The sequence below is a fragment of the Pseudopodoces humilis genome, chromosome 12, assembly GCF_049639895.1.
Source record: "Pseudopodoces humilis isolate 2021_Gansu_Grassland_sample_001 chromosome 12, ASM4963989v1, whole genome shotgun sequence".
Lineage (NCBI taxonomy): Eukaryota > Metazoa > Chordata > Aves > Passeriformes > Paridae > Pseudopodoces > Pseudopodoces humilis.
Window position 1 is genome coordinate 5,546,470 of NC_142211.1, and position 19,132 is coordinate 5,565,601.

Below are 19,132 nucleotides of genomic sequence, written 5' to 3' on the forward strand. Positions count from 1 at the left end.
CTTACACACGGGGTATAGCCTACTAAATCAGTGAATTCTTTTCCTTCTCTGCTAATGTAGACAGTACCGATTATTCTTTGGTCTATAACCCATCCCTCTGGTCTTTGTTTTGTTTTTGATATTTTAGAGCCTTCCCATTTTTAGAAGTTGCTCTGGGGTTAGTCCCTCTCCCTTCCAAGGCTACCTTTCAGCTGATTTTAAACCACCACAGATCTAACAGTTAGATAGACTTAATTCTGTGGCTATTTCTTGCATTAGATCTATGAAAAGGTTCTGGTTGGGGGTTGGCAATCCCCAATTGTTGTATTGTTTCTCTAATTGCTCATAGTGCTCACTAAGAGAGTTAAGCCTCTCTTGTTCTAGCCTCTTTTTCTGAGCTTCCACTTCTCGCCTCTTTAACTCTAGGGTTAGTTGTTTTATTTTGTTTTCAGGGTCCACCCCTTCCTCATCCCTGGAGAAGCAGAACACTTGGTCGAATTGCAAACATACCCGGTTATCACCACTTTTTAACAAATCAAGAATTATCGGTTCATTATTAAAAGAGGCTTTTTCTTCATGTTTTAAATTTTTTTACCTTCTCAATACACTTTCTCCCCATGGTACACATTTTTTTAAGTTTGCTTTATTGTAACATAAATGGTTAACCTTATAATATGCTAAAAAGGTGGATTGTCTTTTTCTTCTTATCTAGACAGTTTTGTTACATTGGCTGCAGATTGGAATTGGAGGGAGCATTCCCACTTCTCTCTTATACTTGAAGTGGGTAGCTTTAGTAGTTTTTTTTTTTTTTTATAGGAGTTTTAGACTGCCCGTCCTTAAACTTTGCTCCTGAGTGGTAACACTAGACCTCCCCCTTTAATTCACAAAGATTATACTGAGTGCTGTTAGACAAACAACGTTCCGGAGGACAGTAGTTAACTATTCGTCTGGTATCTGTGGCAGTCTGACACTGCTCACACTTCCCCAGGAGACGCTCTCCCGGAGGTACTTCGGGAATCATTCTCTCGGCTAAGCACACGGCTAGACTCAGGACAGTCAGGATTCCCCACCGGTGTATCCCTCTGCCTTGCCCTTCGCCCGTATAGAAATATACGGCGGGGATTACTATCTTCTCGGCAGCAAGGATATTCTTCAGGGGCCCTTGTAGTCCTTATGGCGTACCTTCTCTTGAAAGCAGCCCACCGAGACGACTTAATTGTGTCTGTCCTGCTCAGTACCTTGACTGTCTTTTGGCACTCAATTTTTAAAGTTTCTGCCTTGGAGTTTAGTTTACCTCTAATCCCCTTTTGAAAAAGCAGGTACCACTCAGGAGAGTTAAGTTCTAAAAACCCCGCCCGGGTGACAAGTATTAAGAAACGGCTAGTCAGCTCCTGTTCTTTAGTCAGACAATTGGTACACAGTCTCTTAGGTTTGTACTCTCCCCAACAGTGGGTTACTCAAATTTGTTTACAATAAGCACATTTAAAATGTATAAATGGAAAACAATCACAGTTTGCGTTGATGTAACTTATCTGGTCTGCAGCTCTACGATTTTAGAACAATCATGTACTAATTTTTCTGAATAGAAACTGAGCAGGATTTTTGTGCAGTGGTTTTCAATTCTAAACCGGGTGAGCTGATTAAGATGGCTTCATATTTTAGAAGCCTGGAATCAGTCAGCCACTTCTCTGCTTTTTGCTGCAATATGTTTTTCACATCGTGGGGAGTGTAAACTACCAGGGGAGGAAAAGTTATTTTCTTCGCTTCTCCTACTAACAGAGCCACTGTTACAATTGCTGGTAAACACGTAGGCCAACCCCGACTGATTGGATCTAAGATCTTTGAAGCCTATAGGCTTCCTTTTGTCTGCCCATTCCTGAGTCAGGACTCTCTGTGTTGTTTGTTTACTCACATTCACAAACAACTGGAATTCTTTATTCGTATCTGGTAGAGTTAGTACCGGGGCAGTCATAAGAACAGTTTTTAATTTCTGGAAATTAGACTCATCCTGTTCAGTCTACTTCAGCCTGTCAGTGTTTAATCTTTCATACAAAAACTTCACTTTTTCACTGAAACCTTCAATCCACTGCCTGCAATATCTCAAGAGCCCTAGAATTTGTCTAATTTGCCTTTTTGTTTTTGGTGCAGGCAATGCAAGGATGCCTGCTACCCTCTCCGGGTCTAATTTTTTCCTTGAGATATCTAATGTCTGAGGTATTTTATTTTTTATTTCAGGCTCTGTGAATTGCAGCTTGGATTTTGATACTTTCAAACTTTTCTTTCTTAGAAAGTTTAACAAGGCAATCGTGCTTTTCTTCACACTCTCTTCAGTCGGTCCAGCTATTAGCAAGTCATCTACATACTGCGAAAGCTTTGTCTTGTCTTCAAGAGCAAATTGGGTTAACATTTGTTCTAAAGCTTGTCTGAAAAGGTTCGGAGACTCCACAAACCCCTGGGGGAGGACCGTCCACCTTAGCTGTTGCTTACGGTTTGTATCTGGGTCCTCCCACTGAAATGCAAAATAATCTCTACTCCTTTCATCCAGAGGGCAAGTCCAAAAAGCATCTTTCAAATTAATCACACTATACCACACATCTTCTGGTGTGAGTCTATTTAGTAAAGTATAGGGATTGGCCACCACCGGGAATCTAGTCCGGGTCCTAGCATTTACCACTCGTCGGTCCTGGACTAATCGGAAGCTACCATCCGTCTTCCTTACAGCCAGGATGGGGGTGTTGTGTTGAGACATGCAAGGCTCTAAAGTACCCCCGTTTAGGAGGTCATCAATTATTTGTTTCAACTCCCTTCTCCCTTTGAATGCTATACTTCAGGGTTTATTTTCTCCTCATCTTTAGGAGTCAACTTAAATATTTTCACCACCAATTCAGAATTTTTAATCATGATATTAATTCTTAAAGCGACAATCATGTCCCTCCCCAACAAATTGTAATCTGCTTCTTCTACTAATAGTAAATTCTCTAAGCAAATTTTATTTTCAGATTCTATTTCCACATTTTTTATTACAGGCACTTCAAAGGGGTCTCCCTTTGCACCGATTACAAAAACTTTTTCTCTGCTAGCCACACATCCGTATGGCAATTTCTGCAGGGTACTTCTCTCTGCCCCAGTATCTACAAGAAAACTTACCTCCTGTCGTTGGGGGCCCACTTTTAATTTTATCAAGGGCTCCTTGGATGTTCTGGTCCCCAAATTAAAGAGCCCCTGACACTCCTAATCTTCCTGAAAAATTTTCTCATCTTTTATTCTTTGTTTACAATTCCGCTGAACGTGTCCTACCTTTTTACTGTAGTAGCATTCAGGGGGTTCTCTCCGTGGGGCCGGGGCTGCCCGGTGAGAACCTCGACTTTTTCCGGGTAGTGTTTTAAACTTACCCTGCATCTGTTCTTGTTTCTGGATCTCTTTTACTGCAGTTACTAAAACCTTAGCCTGCAATTTCTGCTTCTCATCTTCTCTCCTCATGTATACTTTTTGAGCTTCCCTTAGGAGCTCCTGGAGGCTTTTATCTTGCCACTCCTCGATCTTTTCTAATTTTCTCTTAATGTCTTCTCAAGATTTAGCAACGAATTGTGTTTTTAACAGAACCTCCCCCACAGGAGAGTTCGGGTCAGTCTCAGAGTAAATCTGTAAACTTCGCCGTAATCTCTCGATCTATTCAGTGGGTGGTTCCTCTTTTCCTTGACATTCTCTAAAAATTTTGCTAACATTCTGGCCCCTAGGGACCGCCTCTCTTATACTTTGTACAATTATGCTCCTTAAATCCATCATGTTCCGTCTGCCTTCCTCCGTCTGTGCATTCCAGCTCGGGCTTACACTAGGCTATTTCTGGTTACCTGGCGTCCCCTGTGGATTGCGTCTGTCCCAGTCTCTGATCCCGGCTTGTTTAATCATCTCTCTTTCTTCCTGATTAAACAATGATCTCAGGATTGCCATAAGATCGTCAAAGGTATAAATACTACTCCCTAAAAATTCATCTAACTTCTCAGCCACCCCAAAAGGGTCATCCAACAACCGCCCCATCTCTTTTTAAAAGCCCTTACATTTCCAGAGTTAAGGGGTACATTCACAAAACTGATCACTCCCGGGGCCGTCGGTACTTCCCTAAGAGGGAACAACCGGTGCCCCTCTTCGCTCTCTCCCCATTCATTATCTATCATTCTCGCTCTTAAACGGGTTCTACTTGCGGGAGGGGAATTGGTGATTGTGGGTTGCCTCCCTGTTATCAACTGTGGGAATTCTGCCGCCACCCGGCTGAAGGGAGGAGTCCCCTCCGTTGTATGGGAGGGTCCCGGTTGTGGCGGCTGGACCGGCAGGGACGGATAGGGTGATCCCCAGCCTTGTGCAGGAAAAACCTCCGAGGAGGTTGCTGTGGTTACGGTGTTTACAGGCGGGGAAAGGGGAAGGGCTGCCGGCATCGCTGCTGGCCCCAACTCTCCCGCTTGAGACACACGTATCTCAGTGGGTTGGTCTCGGGGGCCCAAGGGTGCTGAAGGCACCACTTGATCTGCAGAGGAAGGTCCCGCTGGTCCTCGATACGGGGGTGGTAAGTGATCGAGGGGTTCCCAGGACTCAGCTCTCGACTCACGTTTTTCTTTTTGTTTTATTGGAAATAGCCCTACTCTGACATTTACCCAGAGCTTAGCATATTCCCTCTCCTCAGGATCTGAGGGGACCTTGTTCTCCACATAGGAGAACAACTTGTTACACGTCCATTTTTCAAATGTGCCTAACACTGGCCAAGTGAGGTGACTTCTCAACTCCTGTCCTCCCCAAACCTCCATACAATAATGTATTAATTTCTCTTTTGATTTCCCCTTCCTCTGGGGACAATCTTCCCAGTGTTTTAGCATCCACCCCAAGGGACTCTCCAGTGGGATGTCTGGTGATTCCTCCCCCTGATCGGAGGAATCTTTTCCTGTGCTTCTTCCTTGAAGCTTACTCTTTTTCTGCCCCATACTTCGCAAATACATTCTTACCTTTCTTCGACTTCTCCGGGAGTCGATATCTGTTTCTGCGTTGTGTACTTAGGAATCAAAATTTGCCGATACTCACCTTTCAGCGAGCTGAGCTGAGGTCTCTTGTAATCGGTACTTTTGATTCTTTCCTGGACCTCTCCCTGGGTCTGTTTACTAAGAGGGTTTACCAATTTTCGAGCTCGACAAGACGTATCCTTCCCCTCTTAGTACCTTGCGATCAGTTCCCGAGACACCCTTTGGCCTCAGGTTTTACGAGTGTGTGTCGAGAGAAAAAAAAACTTTCACTCTGTATCGCTTCCTTCGCGGCCGGCCAATTCCCTCGCGGGAGGATGGAAACGCGGCTTTGAAGTCCGCACTCGCTTCGTGATCAGATCACGTCTCACACACTCGCCCGATCGCCCACTCAACCAGCACTACTTACAGCTATTTTCCTGCGTGGGTGTCTTTGTGCACACTAGACGTTTTACGAGCAAAGCAAGCCGCGGCTTCCCGAAGGCTCCGTGCCTTCCCGAGCTCTCCGATCCGGATCCTTTTCCTTTTTATTGTGGTTTTTACCTCCGCCTAAATTTGGTTCGGATATCGGAATGAACTACGGGGGTTCTCAACTCACCAGGCCGCCAAAATCGGCGGGGGTACCCGTCCTGGGCAGCAAGATTCCCCGCAGTTTCTCCGATCCGAGTCACGGCACCAATCTGTTATAAATGCAAAGGCAGATTTGGGTTAAATAAAAAAACAATTTATTATAAAACAATTTCTATAAAAAAATAAACAATGAGGAAAAACCACAATAAAACAAACAGCGCAGCGCTGGGTGGACAGGGGTCTATACCCAAAGGTATAGGTGTTCCCAAATCCACGAAGGAGGGTAGACTGTCCGGGGTTTTTATAGGGATTTTTAGCCTTGAGGCCAAATTCCAGGCAGGCACCATTCACCAACGGTCCTTGATTGTTGTATGAATTGATTTCCTGGCGTTGGAGAATAGAGTCAAATGGACGTCCGGACAGAGTCTCCTCATATGTAAAGAAGTTCTGGGTGTTTCTTGATTTCATTGTGGTTCAGGCCATCTGGATGGGATGGTTGGATCCGGGTTGGAGCTGATGGATATCTCGGCTGGACTTTTTCCTTTTGTCTACCTGATGGCTTCCCCCAACGGTGGCCTGCAAGGCGGGGTGTTCAGGTCCGGTGATGAGTATCTCGTCGGAGCCTTTCCCTGTTAGCTTGATGATTCTTGTCCTGTCTATTCTTTTTCGTTGATGGGCGCCAAGCCTGTCCCTGTCAGCCTGATGATCCTTGTCCTGTCTATTCTTTTTCGTTGATGGGCGCCGGCTAGGATCGTTATCCTTTGAGTGGGAATTCGCGACTAGATCTGGGAAGGGCTTGTGGGCCATACTGTACTTTATATTTTATATCATTATTGTTATATACATTTATTTAGATTTCTACGAATTTTTACAAGTTCATTTCTCACAGTAGCTTTCGGTTATGAAGTCCCATCCTCCTTGTTTTCACTGTTTATACTTTTTGGGCCTGGAGCTTGTAATGGTTGTCCTCGGTCTCAAGCTGGAAAAGGATTGTTTTGTCTAACTATCCTGTGAAGAGAACCTACTAACACTTAATATGAAGCTCAGAGTTATACACTAAAACAGCACAGAATCTGAAAATATGAAAGCTAAAACTTGAGGCATCAGCATGGCCTGATTTTTGGTAGTGGGGGAGCCACAGAGGTGGCTTCTGTGAAAAGCTGCTAGAAGCTTCCACCATATCTGGCAGAGCCAATCCCTGATGACCATGAAGATGGACATGCCACTGGCCAAGCCTGGGCCAATTAGAGATGGTGGTAATGCCTCTGTGATAACATATTTAAGAAGAAAATCAAAACAAAGCGGGGGCATGGTTTTAATTCCAGCTAGAGAAGAGGAGGAGGTGAGAAGATGTGAGGGAAAACATAGAGACACCAAGGTCAGTGAAAAAGGAGGTGCTCCAGGCTCTGGAGCTGAGATTCCTTTGCAGGCTGTGGTGATGACCATGGTGAAACAGGCTGTCCCTCTGCAGTCCGTGGAGGTCCACAGGGGATGCAGAGATCCATGTGCAGCCTGTGGGGGAGGTGCTCATGCTGGAGTGGGTGGATGCCTGGGAGGAGGCTGTGATCATGTGTCAGACCCATGGAGAGAGGGTTCCTGCTCCCAGGCTGGAGCAGCCTGTCCTTGGAAGACTGCATCCCGTGGAAGAGTGACCCACTCTGCAGCAGTTTTGGGAGGACTGTTTGCCTGTGGGAGGGACTCATGTTGCAGCAGTTTTGGCAGGGCTGCTGCACGTGAGATTGGAGCCACGCTGGAGAAGTTCATGGAGATTTGTCTCCCATGGGAGGGACCGCACGGTCTTACAGGGGAACAACTTCTCTCCCTGGGCAGCAAAAGAAAACCTCAGGTGATCAACTGACCAAAACCCCCACACCCTGTCTCCCTGTGCTGTTGGTGGGAAGGAGGGAGGGGTTGGGTGGAAAAAAGGTGTTTTTAAGAGCTTGTTTTACTTCTCATTATCCTCCTCTGATTTTGTTAGTAATAAACTCACTTTGTACCTCTAAGCTGAGCCGGTTTTGCCCTTGGAGTGTTTTCTCCTGGTCCTTATCTCAACTCATGAACCCTGCATTAAATTTTCTCTGTGCAGCTGTGGCAGAGGAGGGTGAATGAGCAGCTTTCATGTGTGTCTAGCATTTGGCCAGTGTCAAACCACGACAAGCACAAGTCTGATGAGAAGTAGCTGAGGCAACTGGGGGTGTTTCATCTGGAGAAAAGGAGGCTCTGGGCAGACCATATTGCTTTCTAAAACTACCTGAAAGGAGGTTGCAGTGAGGTGGGATCAGTCTCCCGATTAAGAGGATGAGAGGAAATGCCCTCAAATTTGCACCAGGGGATGTTTACATTGGATACTAGGAGAAAAATCTTCACTGAAAGGGTTGTCAAGCACTGGAGCAGGCTCCCCAGGGCATTGGTGGAGTCACCATTTGTCTTAAATAGTGGACAAACCCTCCTCCCAAATAACAACCAACAGGGAACAAGGACAAAACAAAAAGAAAACCTGGAGTCCAAAACCAGCCAAGTGTCCCTCTTATCTCTCTGGCGATGGCAGTTCCGTTGACAAAGGTGGCTTTAGCTTGGTCAGTGGCTGGAACTTTTGGAGGGACTTTGCCTTCTCCTTGACAGAAGTGGCTGGCTGGGGTGTCCTTATGGAGCAGGGCTGTTCTGTTTTTCTCAGCATGGTTCGCCTGTAGACAGACAGGTATTTGTTCTCTTGTTTTTCCCTGAGGGGGTTGCTTCAGGCAGGTCTCCAAGAAGCTGCATTTCACAATCCTAAACTGCTTCAAGGCAAATTCCACCAGGGGAGCATCTGCCTTTCACTGCCTCAAGGGAAAGAGCAAGAGCCCTTTTGCCTGATTGACCTCAACCTTAAAAAGGGACCAGCACTCCCCAGCCCTGTGGTTCCATTTCCAGCTGCTGGGTCATAAAGAGACAGTAACAATTTTCGGCACAGATAGATATGGACTACAATAACATTTTGGGTTACCCAGGACACCATCCCTGGAGGGATTTAAAAGATGTGTATATCTGGAACTTGGGGACATAGTTGAAAGGTGGGCTTGGCAGTGCTGGGTGAACGGTTGGACTCAATGATCTTAGAGGTATTTTCTAACCTGAATAATTCCATGATTCTAAGTTCAGTTTTCATCTGATTCAATTCACTGGGCTGTCTTACTGTCAAAACAAATTTCTCAAGGTGAGAATAGGGACCAAGCAGCCAGGAGAAGTTTGGAGTTTTTTTGGTGGCTGACTGTATGGTTGTAAGAGCATGCTCACAGAAATGTGAAATGATGTGTCTATGCTTACTCTTTTGTAGTAATGGGGAGAGAAAATTGTTTCCTTTTGCATAGTGGACTTTTTTTTAATGAGTCTTTCTGTTTACGAACTTCATAGTTCAATCCTCAAAGTCTCCCACAACTAACTGTGATAACCAACTGAATAGTATTATTTCCTTTGAAGAGATCTTTGTGACCCACCATACCAGAATGTTTGTTATATGAAAAGAACAGGAAGTTTTTTGCAAAGTTTGAAGAATCAGTTATTTTGGTTAAGCAGTTGGTTAATATAATATAATGTAGCCTCTTAAAAACTGTCCACCTTGCTGTGCCATCGTTTTAGGAATGAAACCTGATGTGCCTTTCTCTGTTCATGCATGCCTTTAACATGCTATCCAAAATAAAAAAAGTTTCAAAATAAACTATGCAGAACTTAAGAAATAAAATAAGTAAGTGCTTAAAATGTGTTGGAAGACTGGCGATAATAATCATTCATCAGGATGTTTGTTTGTTTGCTTATTTAATGAAGTGAGACAGATATTTTGTGTTAGAACTTGTATTTCTGCCTGTGAATTTGAGACCCATTTAACCTATTTAATGCATGGGTTGTGTGAAGGTTTTGTTGTTGCTATTGTTTGAGTGTGGGAACAAGTCTTTGAAGTTATAATACAATCAAACTCAATCTTCATCCTGGACACTTTGTTTTTAACTATACTCTTGTGTCAGGTAGTAGCTAAGATAAATCATTCTAGTTTCACACTTGTTAAGTTAACATGCTTTACCATGCTTCTCAAAAGTGCTTACTTGGGGTACTGTTGGTTTACCTGTGCTTACCTCTCTTTTCTTTCTAGAATATGGTATCAAGTTTTCGTGTTTCTGAACTACAAGTGTTGTTGGGGTTTGCTGGATGTAATAAAAGTGGGCAGAAGCATGACCTCCTGATGAGGGCACTGCATTTACTGAAGAGCGGCTGCAGCCCAGCAGTTCAGATAAAAATCCGAGAACTCTATAGGCGTCGTTACTCAAGGACGATTGAAGGACTTTCGGATTTATCAGCTATAAAACCTGCAGTTTTCAATTTGGACAGTAGTTCCTCTCCTGCTGAGCCTGACCTCACTGTTGCTGGCATTCACCCGCTTTCTTCTTCTTTAGTCACACCTCAGTCTCCTCCCTTGCCTGTCAGTTCTGTATTCCTCCAAGACACTAAGCCCCACTTTGAGAGGCAGCAGCCATCCCCTCCAATTCCACCTGTTCATCCTGATGTTCAACTGAAAAGCTTACCATTTTATGATGCGCTTGATGTGCTCATAAAACCTACAAGTCTTGGTAAGTGTTTATTAGCTCTGTAGGTTGCTTAATTCATGAAATAAGTGTTGCTAATGACAGTACAAAGTTGACTTAAATGACTTTTTGCATCTGGGGAAAAATGTGAACTCCTTTCCCTTCTCATCTCTACCCTTGCCCTCTCTTCACCACTTGTTCCCCAAAGTGCCAAGCTACACTTCAGAAAACTGTGTTCTCTTTTGTAAATATTATATGATTAAATATATTTGTCTTTTGAATATTAAATAATAGAGTAGAATAGTTCAGTTGAAAGGTACCTACAATGATCCTTCAACTGCCTGACCACTTCAGAGCTGGCCAGAAGTTAAGAGTAATAGTCAAGGGCATTGTCCAAATGTCTCTTAAACAGACATGCTTGGGGCATTGACCACATATCTAAGCAGCCTGTTCCAGTGCTTGACCACCCTCTTTGCTAAATAAATGCTTCCAAATATTTAGTCTGAACCTCTGCTTTTGGCTGAAAGATTTGGACCTGAAGTCTCTACCTAGTGCAAGCGAGGAACACATCTATCACGGTGTGGTGGGTTGACCTTGGCTGGATGCCAGGTGTCAACCAGGCTGCTCTATCACTCCCCAGCAGGATAGGGGAGAGAAAATAAGATGGAAAACAACTTGTAGGTTGAGATAAGACAGTGTACTAAAGCAAAAGTGAAAGTTGGTGTGAGCACAAGCAAAAAGAAAAAAAGTTTATTCTCTACTTCCCATCAGCAAGCAATGTTCAGACACTTCCCAGGAAGCAGGGCTTCAGCATGCATAGTGGTTGCTTTGGAAGGCAAACATTGTAGAATAACAAATGCCCCCCCCCATTCCTTCTCCCTCCTTTAGCTTTTATATCTGAGCTGATGTGGTATGGTATGTGTGAAAAACAAACTCTTCAGGATTTTTAAAAAGTTTAATAGGGAATAAAATAAAAGACAAAAGCCCAGCGCTGGGGTGCTCCTGGCAAACAGTCAAAGAACACACCATAGATTTGAAAGTTTGTCTTTATACTGTATCATTCCTGAGGCTCATGCATATTCATATGTTTTATTATTCAAACTTCCTTGGGAAGTCTTGATATTCCAGGTTCTCTTCTTGTTTGATTTTTAACCTCTGACCTGCCTACAGGATATTCTATAGATAAGGTCTTCCCATGTTCATATCCTGTTATTTCACACTTCGGATGCTTATGTGTAAGTTCACAAATTTAAGGAAAATTTGGTCTTTTGCACCATTCTTGGTGTTGGTTACATAGAGGTATTTTTAGTTATTGAGAAACCGCTCAGACTATTCACGGAGTCTTCACAGAAGTATAGTGAACGTTGTTTATTTCTATCTTTAGCACACCTTTTATAGGGTCTGACAGGGTCCACGGGCTTAGCAAGATACTATTGGCTAATGCATATTGTTATTGAGAGATCGACAGCTATTCACGAGTCTTCACAGAAGTAAGAGTGAATGCCATTTATTTCTATCTTTAGCACACCTTTAATAGGGTTTTACAGGGTCTGCGGGCTAAGCAAGTTACTATTGGCTAATACACACAGGTTTACATTCTTTCTTCTGTACACAAGGATATAGTTTTGCTTTATTCTCTCTTCTGCAGGAAGGTTTCAAGGACTTTAGTCTTTAATATCATGACTTATTCCAGAGGCTGGTTTGTGCAGACAGGCCTTTCATGCCCACCTTCTGTTAAAATATTCACTACAATTCCCCCTTTCTCTTTTTGCACAAACCAGGCTTTGGATGTGACTCGTTCTACACTTCTACGAAGACAAGATAACATACAACTTAAAAGTATCATCCCAATTAACACTATAAGTAAAATCCATCCCCCTTCTAGCACAAGAGACCTCAACCATCCAGTGATACCCCAGCCGGCGAACCAACTTCCAATGGGGTCACTATCTTCTTTCAGGGCATGTAACCCATCCTGTAGCTGTTGTAGTTGCTTATGGATGGAAACTGAATGATCAGTAAGATTCAAGCAGCACACGCCTTCAAACTCCTCACAACCATGTCCTTGTGCTAAGAGCAAAAAGTCAATTGCAGCTCAATTTTGTAATACTGCATGACATACACTACTCACATCAGCTGAAAGTTCACTTAACATTGTGGATGTTAAGTTTAATTCTTTTTTAGTCCAGTAAGCGAGCCTTTTTTGAGTTGCTAAGCCTTGAGCAGCAGCTGCTCCTGGAATAAAAAAGGAGGCTGCCCATATTATACCACGATTCCAAAAGTCTGGGTCTCTAACATCGTTACATTGTAATTCATTTAGGCTTCGCTTTGACCGTTTGATGTTTTTTATTTTGTTAGCTACATTTAGCAATTGATGTAAGCTTGGATGGAACAAAGTAAGTTTCTCAAGATAACAGGGTCCTCTATGTGGATTAGCAGGAATCTAATTCCATGCTCTATCTCCACAGATTAGGAATATGGAACTAGGTAATTGCTTTGGTAATCGTCCTGTGAGATTGCACTGTGAATAAAAAGCTTTACTTTCAGTGTGAATAACGAGATCAACTATAGGGTTGACTGTAGCCCAGTGCTGCATTACTTTGTTAGAACGGCTTTTTGTTGGGGGCTCAAACATTATCCATCCACCTGAAGTATTGATGGAACCTAGTAAATCCAATTCTTCTGGGGGCCCTATGGTAACATTCAGAACTTCAATAATTTTTGCTTGCCAACAGGCTTCAAGTTGTCTTGATGTGAGGCCAATAGTGTGATTGCATTCTTGTAATATTGCTGATTGATTCAGTCGAGTCTTGTTACTAACTAAACTTTTAAATGCTTGAGGATCCCATTCAGGGACTCCTATGAGACAGGTGCGAAAAGGATCTCCAGATGTGGCTAGGCTTAAACACATTGATTTTTGGCCTGTTAAGTGTGCTAGAGTGACTCATATGTTCTGTCACTTTTGGATGTTAGTTAGCAGATGGTTGGTCGGGACTATGCACAGCACAATTACCATAAGCAGTTTGTTCCATGCAAAAGATACCATGCTTGCAGGATCACAATTAAGGCATTAACGTTAAATGAACTTTCAAATATGCTTACACGAACTCTTGAAGGGGAAATACTTATACTAATATCTTTTCTAAACTTATCAATAACCTGCAAATAACAATTACTACACAAACTAAAACTCTAAATCTCTCTCGGTTCTAGAAGACAGGTGTCTGCTAGGGAGAGCAGGAGCCTCCCTTGGGATGAAAGAATCTAGACCCCCTCCCTCTGAATTATTATAATTTTGAAATCAAGGGGCCTTCAGGCAGAGATCTGGGGATAGGAATAACAGTTCTTTACTAGTATAACCAGGCAAACAAACAGTAACTACAGCATTAACAAGAAAACAGAACCAGGGACCCCGTGACAGCCTTCTCGGCTGAGACAGGATGGAGGAGAGGCTTTGCTTCACAAACCCTGGTGCTCCTGCGGGGCTCTGAGGAACAGTCGGCTGGAACAGTAGGGATGAGCAGAGATCCTGGGCTGGTGGCTGAGGTGTATCAGCAGCTCCGCGGCGGTGGCTGGCACTGCCACACATCCTGGCAGGACAGGGGGTGCGAAGCCACCAACAAAGAGGGAAGAAGGAGAAGAAGCAGCAGCTCCGTCTGGGTGATGGCGAAATTCCCTTCTCTCTACTGCAGCAGCTCGGCGCCCCAGAAAAAAGAATGTCTTTTTCCCCGAAGCCGAAGAAAGCCCACCCCAACTGTCCCCACCCTCCTTTCCTGCCCCTTTCCTCCCCCTGGGCCTGGCCACTCTTTGTCCTTTTTCGAGCATCCACTAAGTACCCACAGTTAAGTTGTCCCTGCAACTAATGGGTAAAAATTCCACGGGCAAGCCAGAACAACAAAAAAAAAGGACACCTAACCCCCAACATTATCTTAAACTATTATCTAATCACCTTTAACACGCGTGCTCCCGAACACATGCAGTCCAAGCGTGAAATCAACCCGCCCAAAGGGTAAACACAACAACTACAATTTGTTTTGTATACAGTTAGATGGAGTCTCTATACTCTTTTAGATCTTCTACAGTGTTTCTCTCACAAACAGACTATGATTTAACACGATTCAGTCTTGAAACATCTGCTGCTCTCGTGATGTCAGCTGGCAGCCGATCAGCGACTGAGGGCATCTACGTTCTGATTGTTCTTCAGATCCTTCATGGCTGGTTTGGTCCATCGGCTAGGCACCCATAGTGGTCCAGCATCTGTTGAAACACAACTGTAACCATGCCCGTTAAACAGCAACAGATTTGGTCCCTCACAGATACCTGTCTTTGGGTCCTTATAATATAATTTAATTTCTGGGGTAGCTTGCATCTTTACCTGACTATTATGAATTACCACCAGGGGCTGCTCTAAGTCTCCAACTAAACTGAGGAAATTCAGTGTATATAACACTGCTGCAATTGAATGGTAGGGTCTGATTGTTCAGGTGTTTTCTGTTTACTTAAATACTATTTTAGGGTCTTATGGGTTCTTTCTACAATGGCTTGTCCAGTTGACACATGGGCAATTCCAGTTACATGCTTGACTCCCCATTTTTGTAAGAACTGAGAAACTCGTGGTCCTACATATGCAGGCCCATTGTCTGTTTTCAGTTCTTTTGGAACTCCCATTACAGCAAAGCAAGCTACTAAATGTCAAATTACATGTATGCTTCTTTCTCCTATTTGTGCAGTGGCCCAAATCATTTTTGAAAAGGTATCTACTGTAACATGTACATGTTTGAGGCGACCAAATTCAGGCACATGTGTTACATCCATTTGCCAAATCTCACAGGCTTGAAGGCCTCTAGGGTTAACACCTAAGCCTAGAGTGGTTCCATACTGACTACATTGTGGACAGGATTTTACAATGCTTTGTGCATCTATTGAGCTGATATTAAATTGTCTCTGTAAGGCTTTTGCGGCTTGATGAAAGAGAGCGTGACTCTCTCTTGCAGCTGCGAGAGTCTCTTGGTGCTGCAACAACAGGACTGACAAGCGTGTCAGCTTTTGCATTGCCTTCTCCGAGACCTAATTCTGTTTGATGACTGCAAATGTGAATGATGCAACAAGATTCTCCCCTGTCCTCAATAGCTCTTTTGATTTGCAAGAATAGTTGACACAATCACTTATTATCTGGTGGCTTGATGAGAGCATCTTCAATACGTTGGACCACTCCTACCACATATAATGAATCTCACACAATGTTCAGCTTTCTGTCTTGCCAACGAGGCAGTGCCTATGAGACAGCTGTAAGTTCCAACATCTGCAGTGAGTCATGTGCATCTCCATCTTGGTATTGCTTTTCCAACTCGAGCCTTCTCGCCAGGTACAGGCTGCTTTTTTTTGTCGACTTCCTGCATCAGTATATACCTTAAGGCCTTTCAGTGGCTGCTGCACTACTTTGGGCTGTTGCAACCACTGCTGCTTTAGGATAACCTGTAAGCGTGGATCTTTAGGTTGCCTGTTGTGTACAGTTCCTGGATAACTGAGCAGCGCTAATTGAATTGGTTCTGAATGTCTCAGAATCCACTCAAAGTTTTCTATCTTTATCGGTAAACTGGTATGCTCTGGTTCAGCACCACTAATTTCCACAATTCGCATTCTCGCTTTTTTGATGAGATAAGCAATTGCTTCTGTCCTCTGCCAAATACTCATTGGTGGCGTATGCAGCATAAAAATCCACTCAAAGATTGCCAAAGGCTCTGCACATTTTCCTGCTAATCTCACTGACCGTACCTTCTTGACAGGCTGCTTGGCATCTTGACAGCTCTCAGGTGGGTCTTCTTCCCCTTTCTCTTTTTGCCAAGAAGGCCATTGGAATATGATAACACACGGGGCAATAGGGTGGTTACAAATCATAAGTCCCAAAGGCACATCTGGCAATCTTCTGTCTGCTAGTGTTGAAAGCAGTTTCTTCCCTAGGTATTGGAGACATTTCTTCTGTTTTATAGAAAGGGTAATCGGAGTTTGTGGATCTGTGCCTTTTAAGAGGTCCATTAAAGATGCCCTCTCATCATTTCTGATACCTGCAATGGATCATACCCATTGAAGATCTCCAATAAGTTTCTGTGCGTCATTAAGGGTGTTGATCTCAGTGGTCAATTCTAATTTTTCTGAGCGGACTGATGAAGATGTCAGAATCCACCCTAGATACTTCCATGGAGCTTGATTTTGAATTTTCTCTGGGGCAACCACCAAGCCTTTTGCTGCGAGTTGAACAGTGATAAATACAAGATCTTCATCTTGCAACGGATCCTGTTGACAGAATAAGATATCATCCACGTAGTGATAAATAATTGTCTGGGAGAGTTTTGCACGCACAGGTGTCAGTGCCCAGTGTACAAACAGTTGGCACATTGTTGGAGAATTTTTCATCCCCTGTGGGAGGACCACCCACTCAAATCTCTGAGATGGACTTTCTTTGTTGATTGATGGTAAGGTGAAGGCAAATCACACTGTCTTCTTTTTGCAGGGGTATTGAGAAGAAACAGTCTTTCAAATCTATAACTAGAAGATGCCATTCTTGTGGCAACACTGTGGGAGAGGGCATCCCTGGTTGTAATGCTCCCATTGCCCACATCTGGTCATTTACCTTGCACAGATCATGAAGCAATCGCCATTTCCCAGATTTCTTTGGGATGACAAAGATTGGAGTATTCCATGGGCTGAGCGATGGTTGGATGTGCTTCGCTTGTAGCTGTTCTTTAACAAGTTCATGTGCAATTGTCAACCGCTCCTGAGAGAGAGGCCACTGCTCAACCCACACAGGCTCATTAGATTTCCACTGAATCCTTGGGGTTGGCGGCCTGTCAGCAATGGCAACTACTGAAAAAGCGATTGAGTAGGAAGAGTTAGTGTTGCCCCGAGCTGGCTGAGAACATCTTGACCAACGAGCCCTCCGAGGCTTCCAGGCAAAGGCATGATGTATGGACATAAGGTGGTAGTCTGTCCTTCAGGAAATTGAAACTGGATTGGGTGTACACTTCTCAGTGGTGTGGAGTATCCTCCTACATCTTGAACTGAGTTCAAGGCTCTGTGGAGAGGCCACTCCTTTGGCCACCAAACTCAGCTGACGATGGTAACATCAGCTCCTGTGTCTCACATCCTCTTGACTCTTTGCTGTTTCGTTCTCTGGCACAGGGTGATTTCAACTACTGGTCTATGGTTCATTTGTTAAACAAGATTCACCACTGCGTCTCCTGTAGATCCAAATCCTCTGGCTCAACGTCTAGGAGCACTTAGAAAAATGTCTTTTTCAGTTGCCACCTTTTTAAGCAACACCAACTGAGCAATTCTTGTCCCTTTTCTAATCATAAGTGGAGGGGCTAAGGTGTAGGCACAAACTTGGATTTCACCGGTGTAATCAGCATCAATAACTCCTGGGAGAACAGTAAGTCCCGCAACTCCAGCAGATGATGTCCCAGTCAACAAGGCACCAGGTGCACTGGTGACAGAATAAATGGGTACTGTGACTCCGGTTGGGATCTTACAGATGGTACTGTCGATGAGAGTGGCATCTACTGATGCTGCCAAATTGATTCCCAGGCTTCCCCTGGTTGCTGGTGGGTTGAGCTGCTGTATAGAGTTGGGCCGGCTACTTGTGTCCCCGCGCGACAGCTCCTTGCGCTCTTGTTCACGTTTTTTTTGAACTGGCAGGCAGCAGTGGCATGATTGTCCATTTGGCATTGGTCACACCACACAGGAACTCAACAGAATTTTCAAAAGTGTCCTTTGTTGCCACATCGGTAACAAATGCTCGAAGTAGTAGCAGAAGATTTACATTTGGTTTTTAGTTTACTGACTGCAGCAGCGAGTAGACTTGTAGCTGGTTCCATGGCTTCTGCAACTGCATTGGCTACAAGTTGTCCTTGTTGTGTCTGATTAACCCTCAGAGCAATATCTAGCATGTCTCCCACATCTGCTTGTTTTGGGTGGGTGGCAAGAATAGGCTTTATTTTTGAATTAGCATTCTCAAAAGCTAATAGCTTAAACATGCTCTGTTTTGCCTCCTCAGTCATGTCATTCTGAGCTTTCAGAGCTGCTGACAGACGATTGATGAAATGAGGATACGGTTCCATGAGGTCTTGCCGTACTGTTGTGAAGGAAGGAGGAGGTTTCGAATCAGGCACAGCATTGAAGGCTTGACGAGCAAGCTGTGCAGACAAATGATGCATTGCAAGGAGGTAGTTTAACTGTACAGCCATATGACTGTAAATTCTTGAACCAGTGATCATGTCAGGATTAAGTCCATACAGTACATCATTCTGATCTTGAGGTCAATTGGCTTCCAAAACTGCTAGCCTTTTCCATTCCATCTCCCACACCATAAGCTGTGATGGAGTTAAAAGCAGACGTGCGAGATTTTGGCTGTCTATGGGACTATTAGCATCAGAGGTGAACAGCCAATCCAATGCAGTGTTTGCAGCTTCAGATTTAATGCCATTCTCAGTAACTGTCTTTTTGGCTTGCTGCAAAATTTTCCAGTCGTGTTGTTCATAGCGTGGATTTTGCTGATCATATAAAATGGGACAAGCAACTGCCCCTGCTGCTTGCCATTCTCCTTCAAGGATTGCATCTCGAATGATGCCAGTCCACCTTTGCTGTGCTCTGTGTTTTCTGTTCTCTTCCTCCAGGGTAGTAGAATTAGAGCAGGAACAAGATTGTGGTGTTAACAGTGTCTCCAAAGGTGGAGCAGATGGTTCAGGACACAGCATATCCTGCAGTTGTTGAACTGTCTCTGCCCGCTGCGTCGGTGTATGATGCAGAGCTGCTTTCTCTTGATGACGCTGTACTTCGTTTGCACGTAGTGTCTGCTCAGTCTGAGCTTGCAGCTGTCGCACGAGCTATTCTATTTGTTGTTGCCATTCCAGTAGCTCTTTCTTTGATGTATCATCGCCATTAATTGGCTCCGCTTCTGCTGGAGGCCGTCCGTCATCGGAGTGCATAGAGATGTCATCATCTGGGGGGAACACGACATCTTGCGGT

At 44.1% G+C, this 19,132-nt stretch overlaps 1 protein-coding gene across 1 annotated transcript in view; it reads left to right on the forward strand.

Moving 5' to 3' along the window:
- The window catches only part of LOC148183304 (E3 SUMO-protein ligase PIAS2-like), a 78,376-nt gene that overhangs the window by 15,750 nt on the left and 43,494 nt on the right, over nucleotides 1-19,132 (forward strand). Inside the window, 1 exon segment of the mRNA XM_088061574.1 lies at nucleotides 9,679-10,153. Within this exon segment, the coding sequence (XP_087917700.1) occupies nucleotides 9,679-10,153 (475 nt within the window).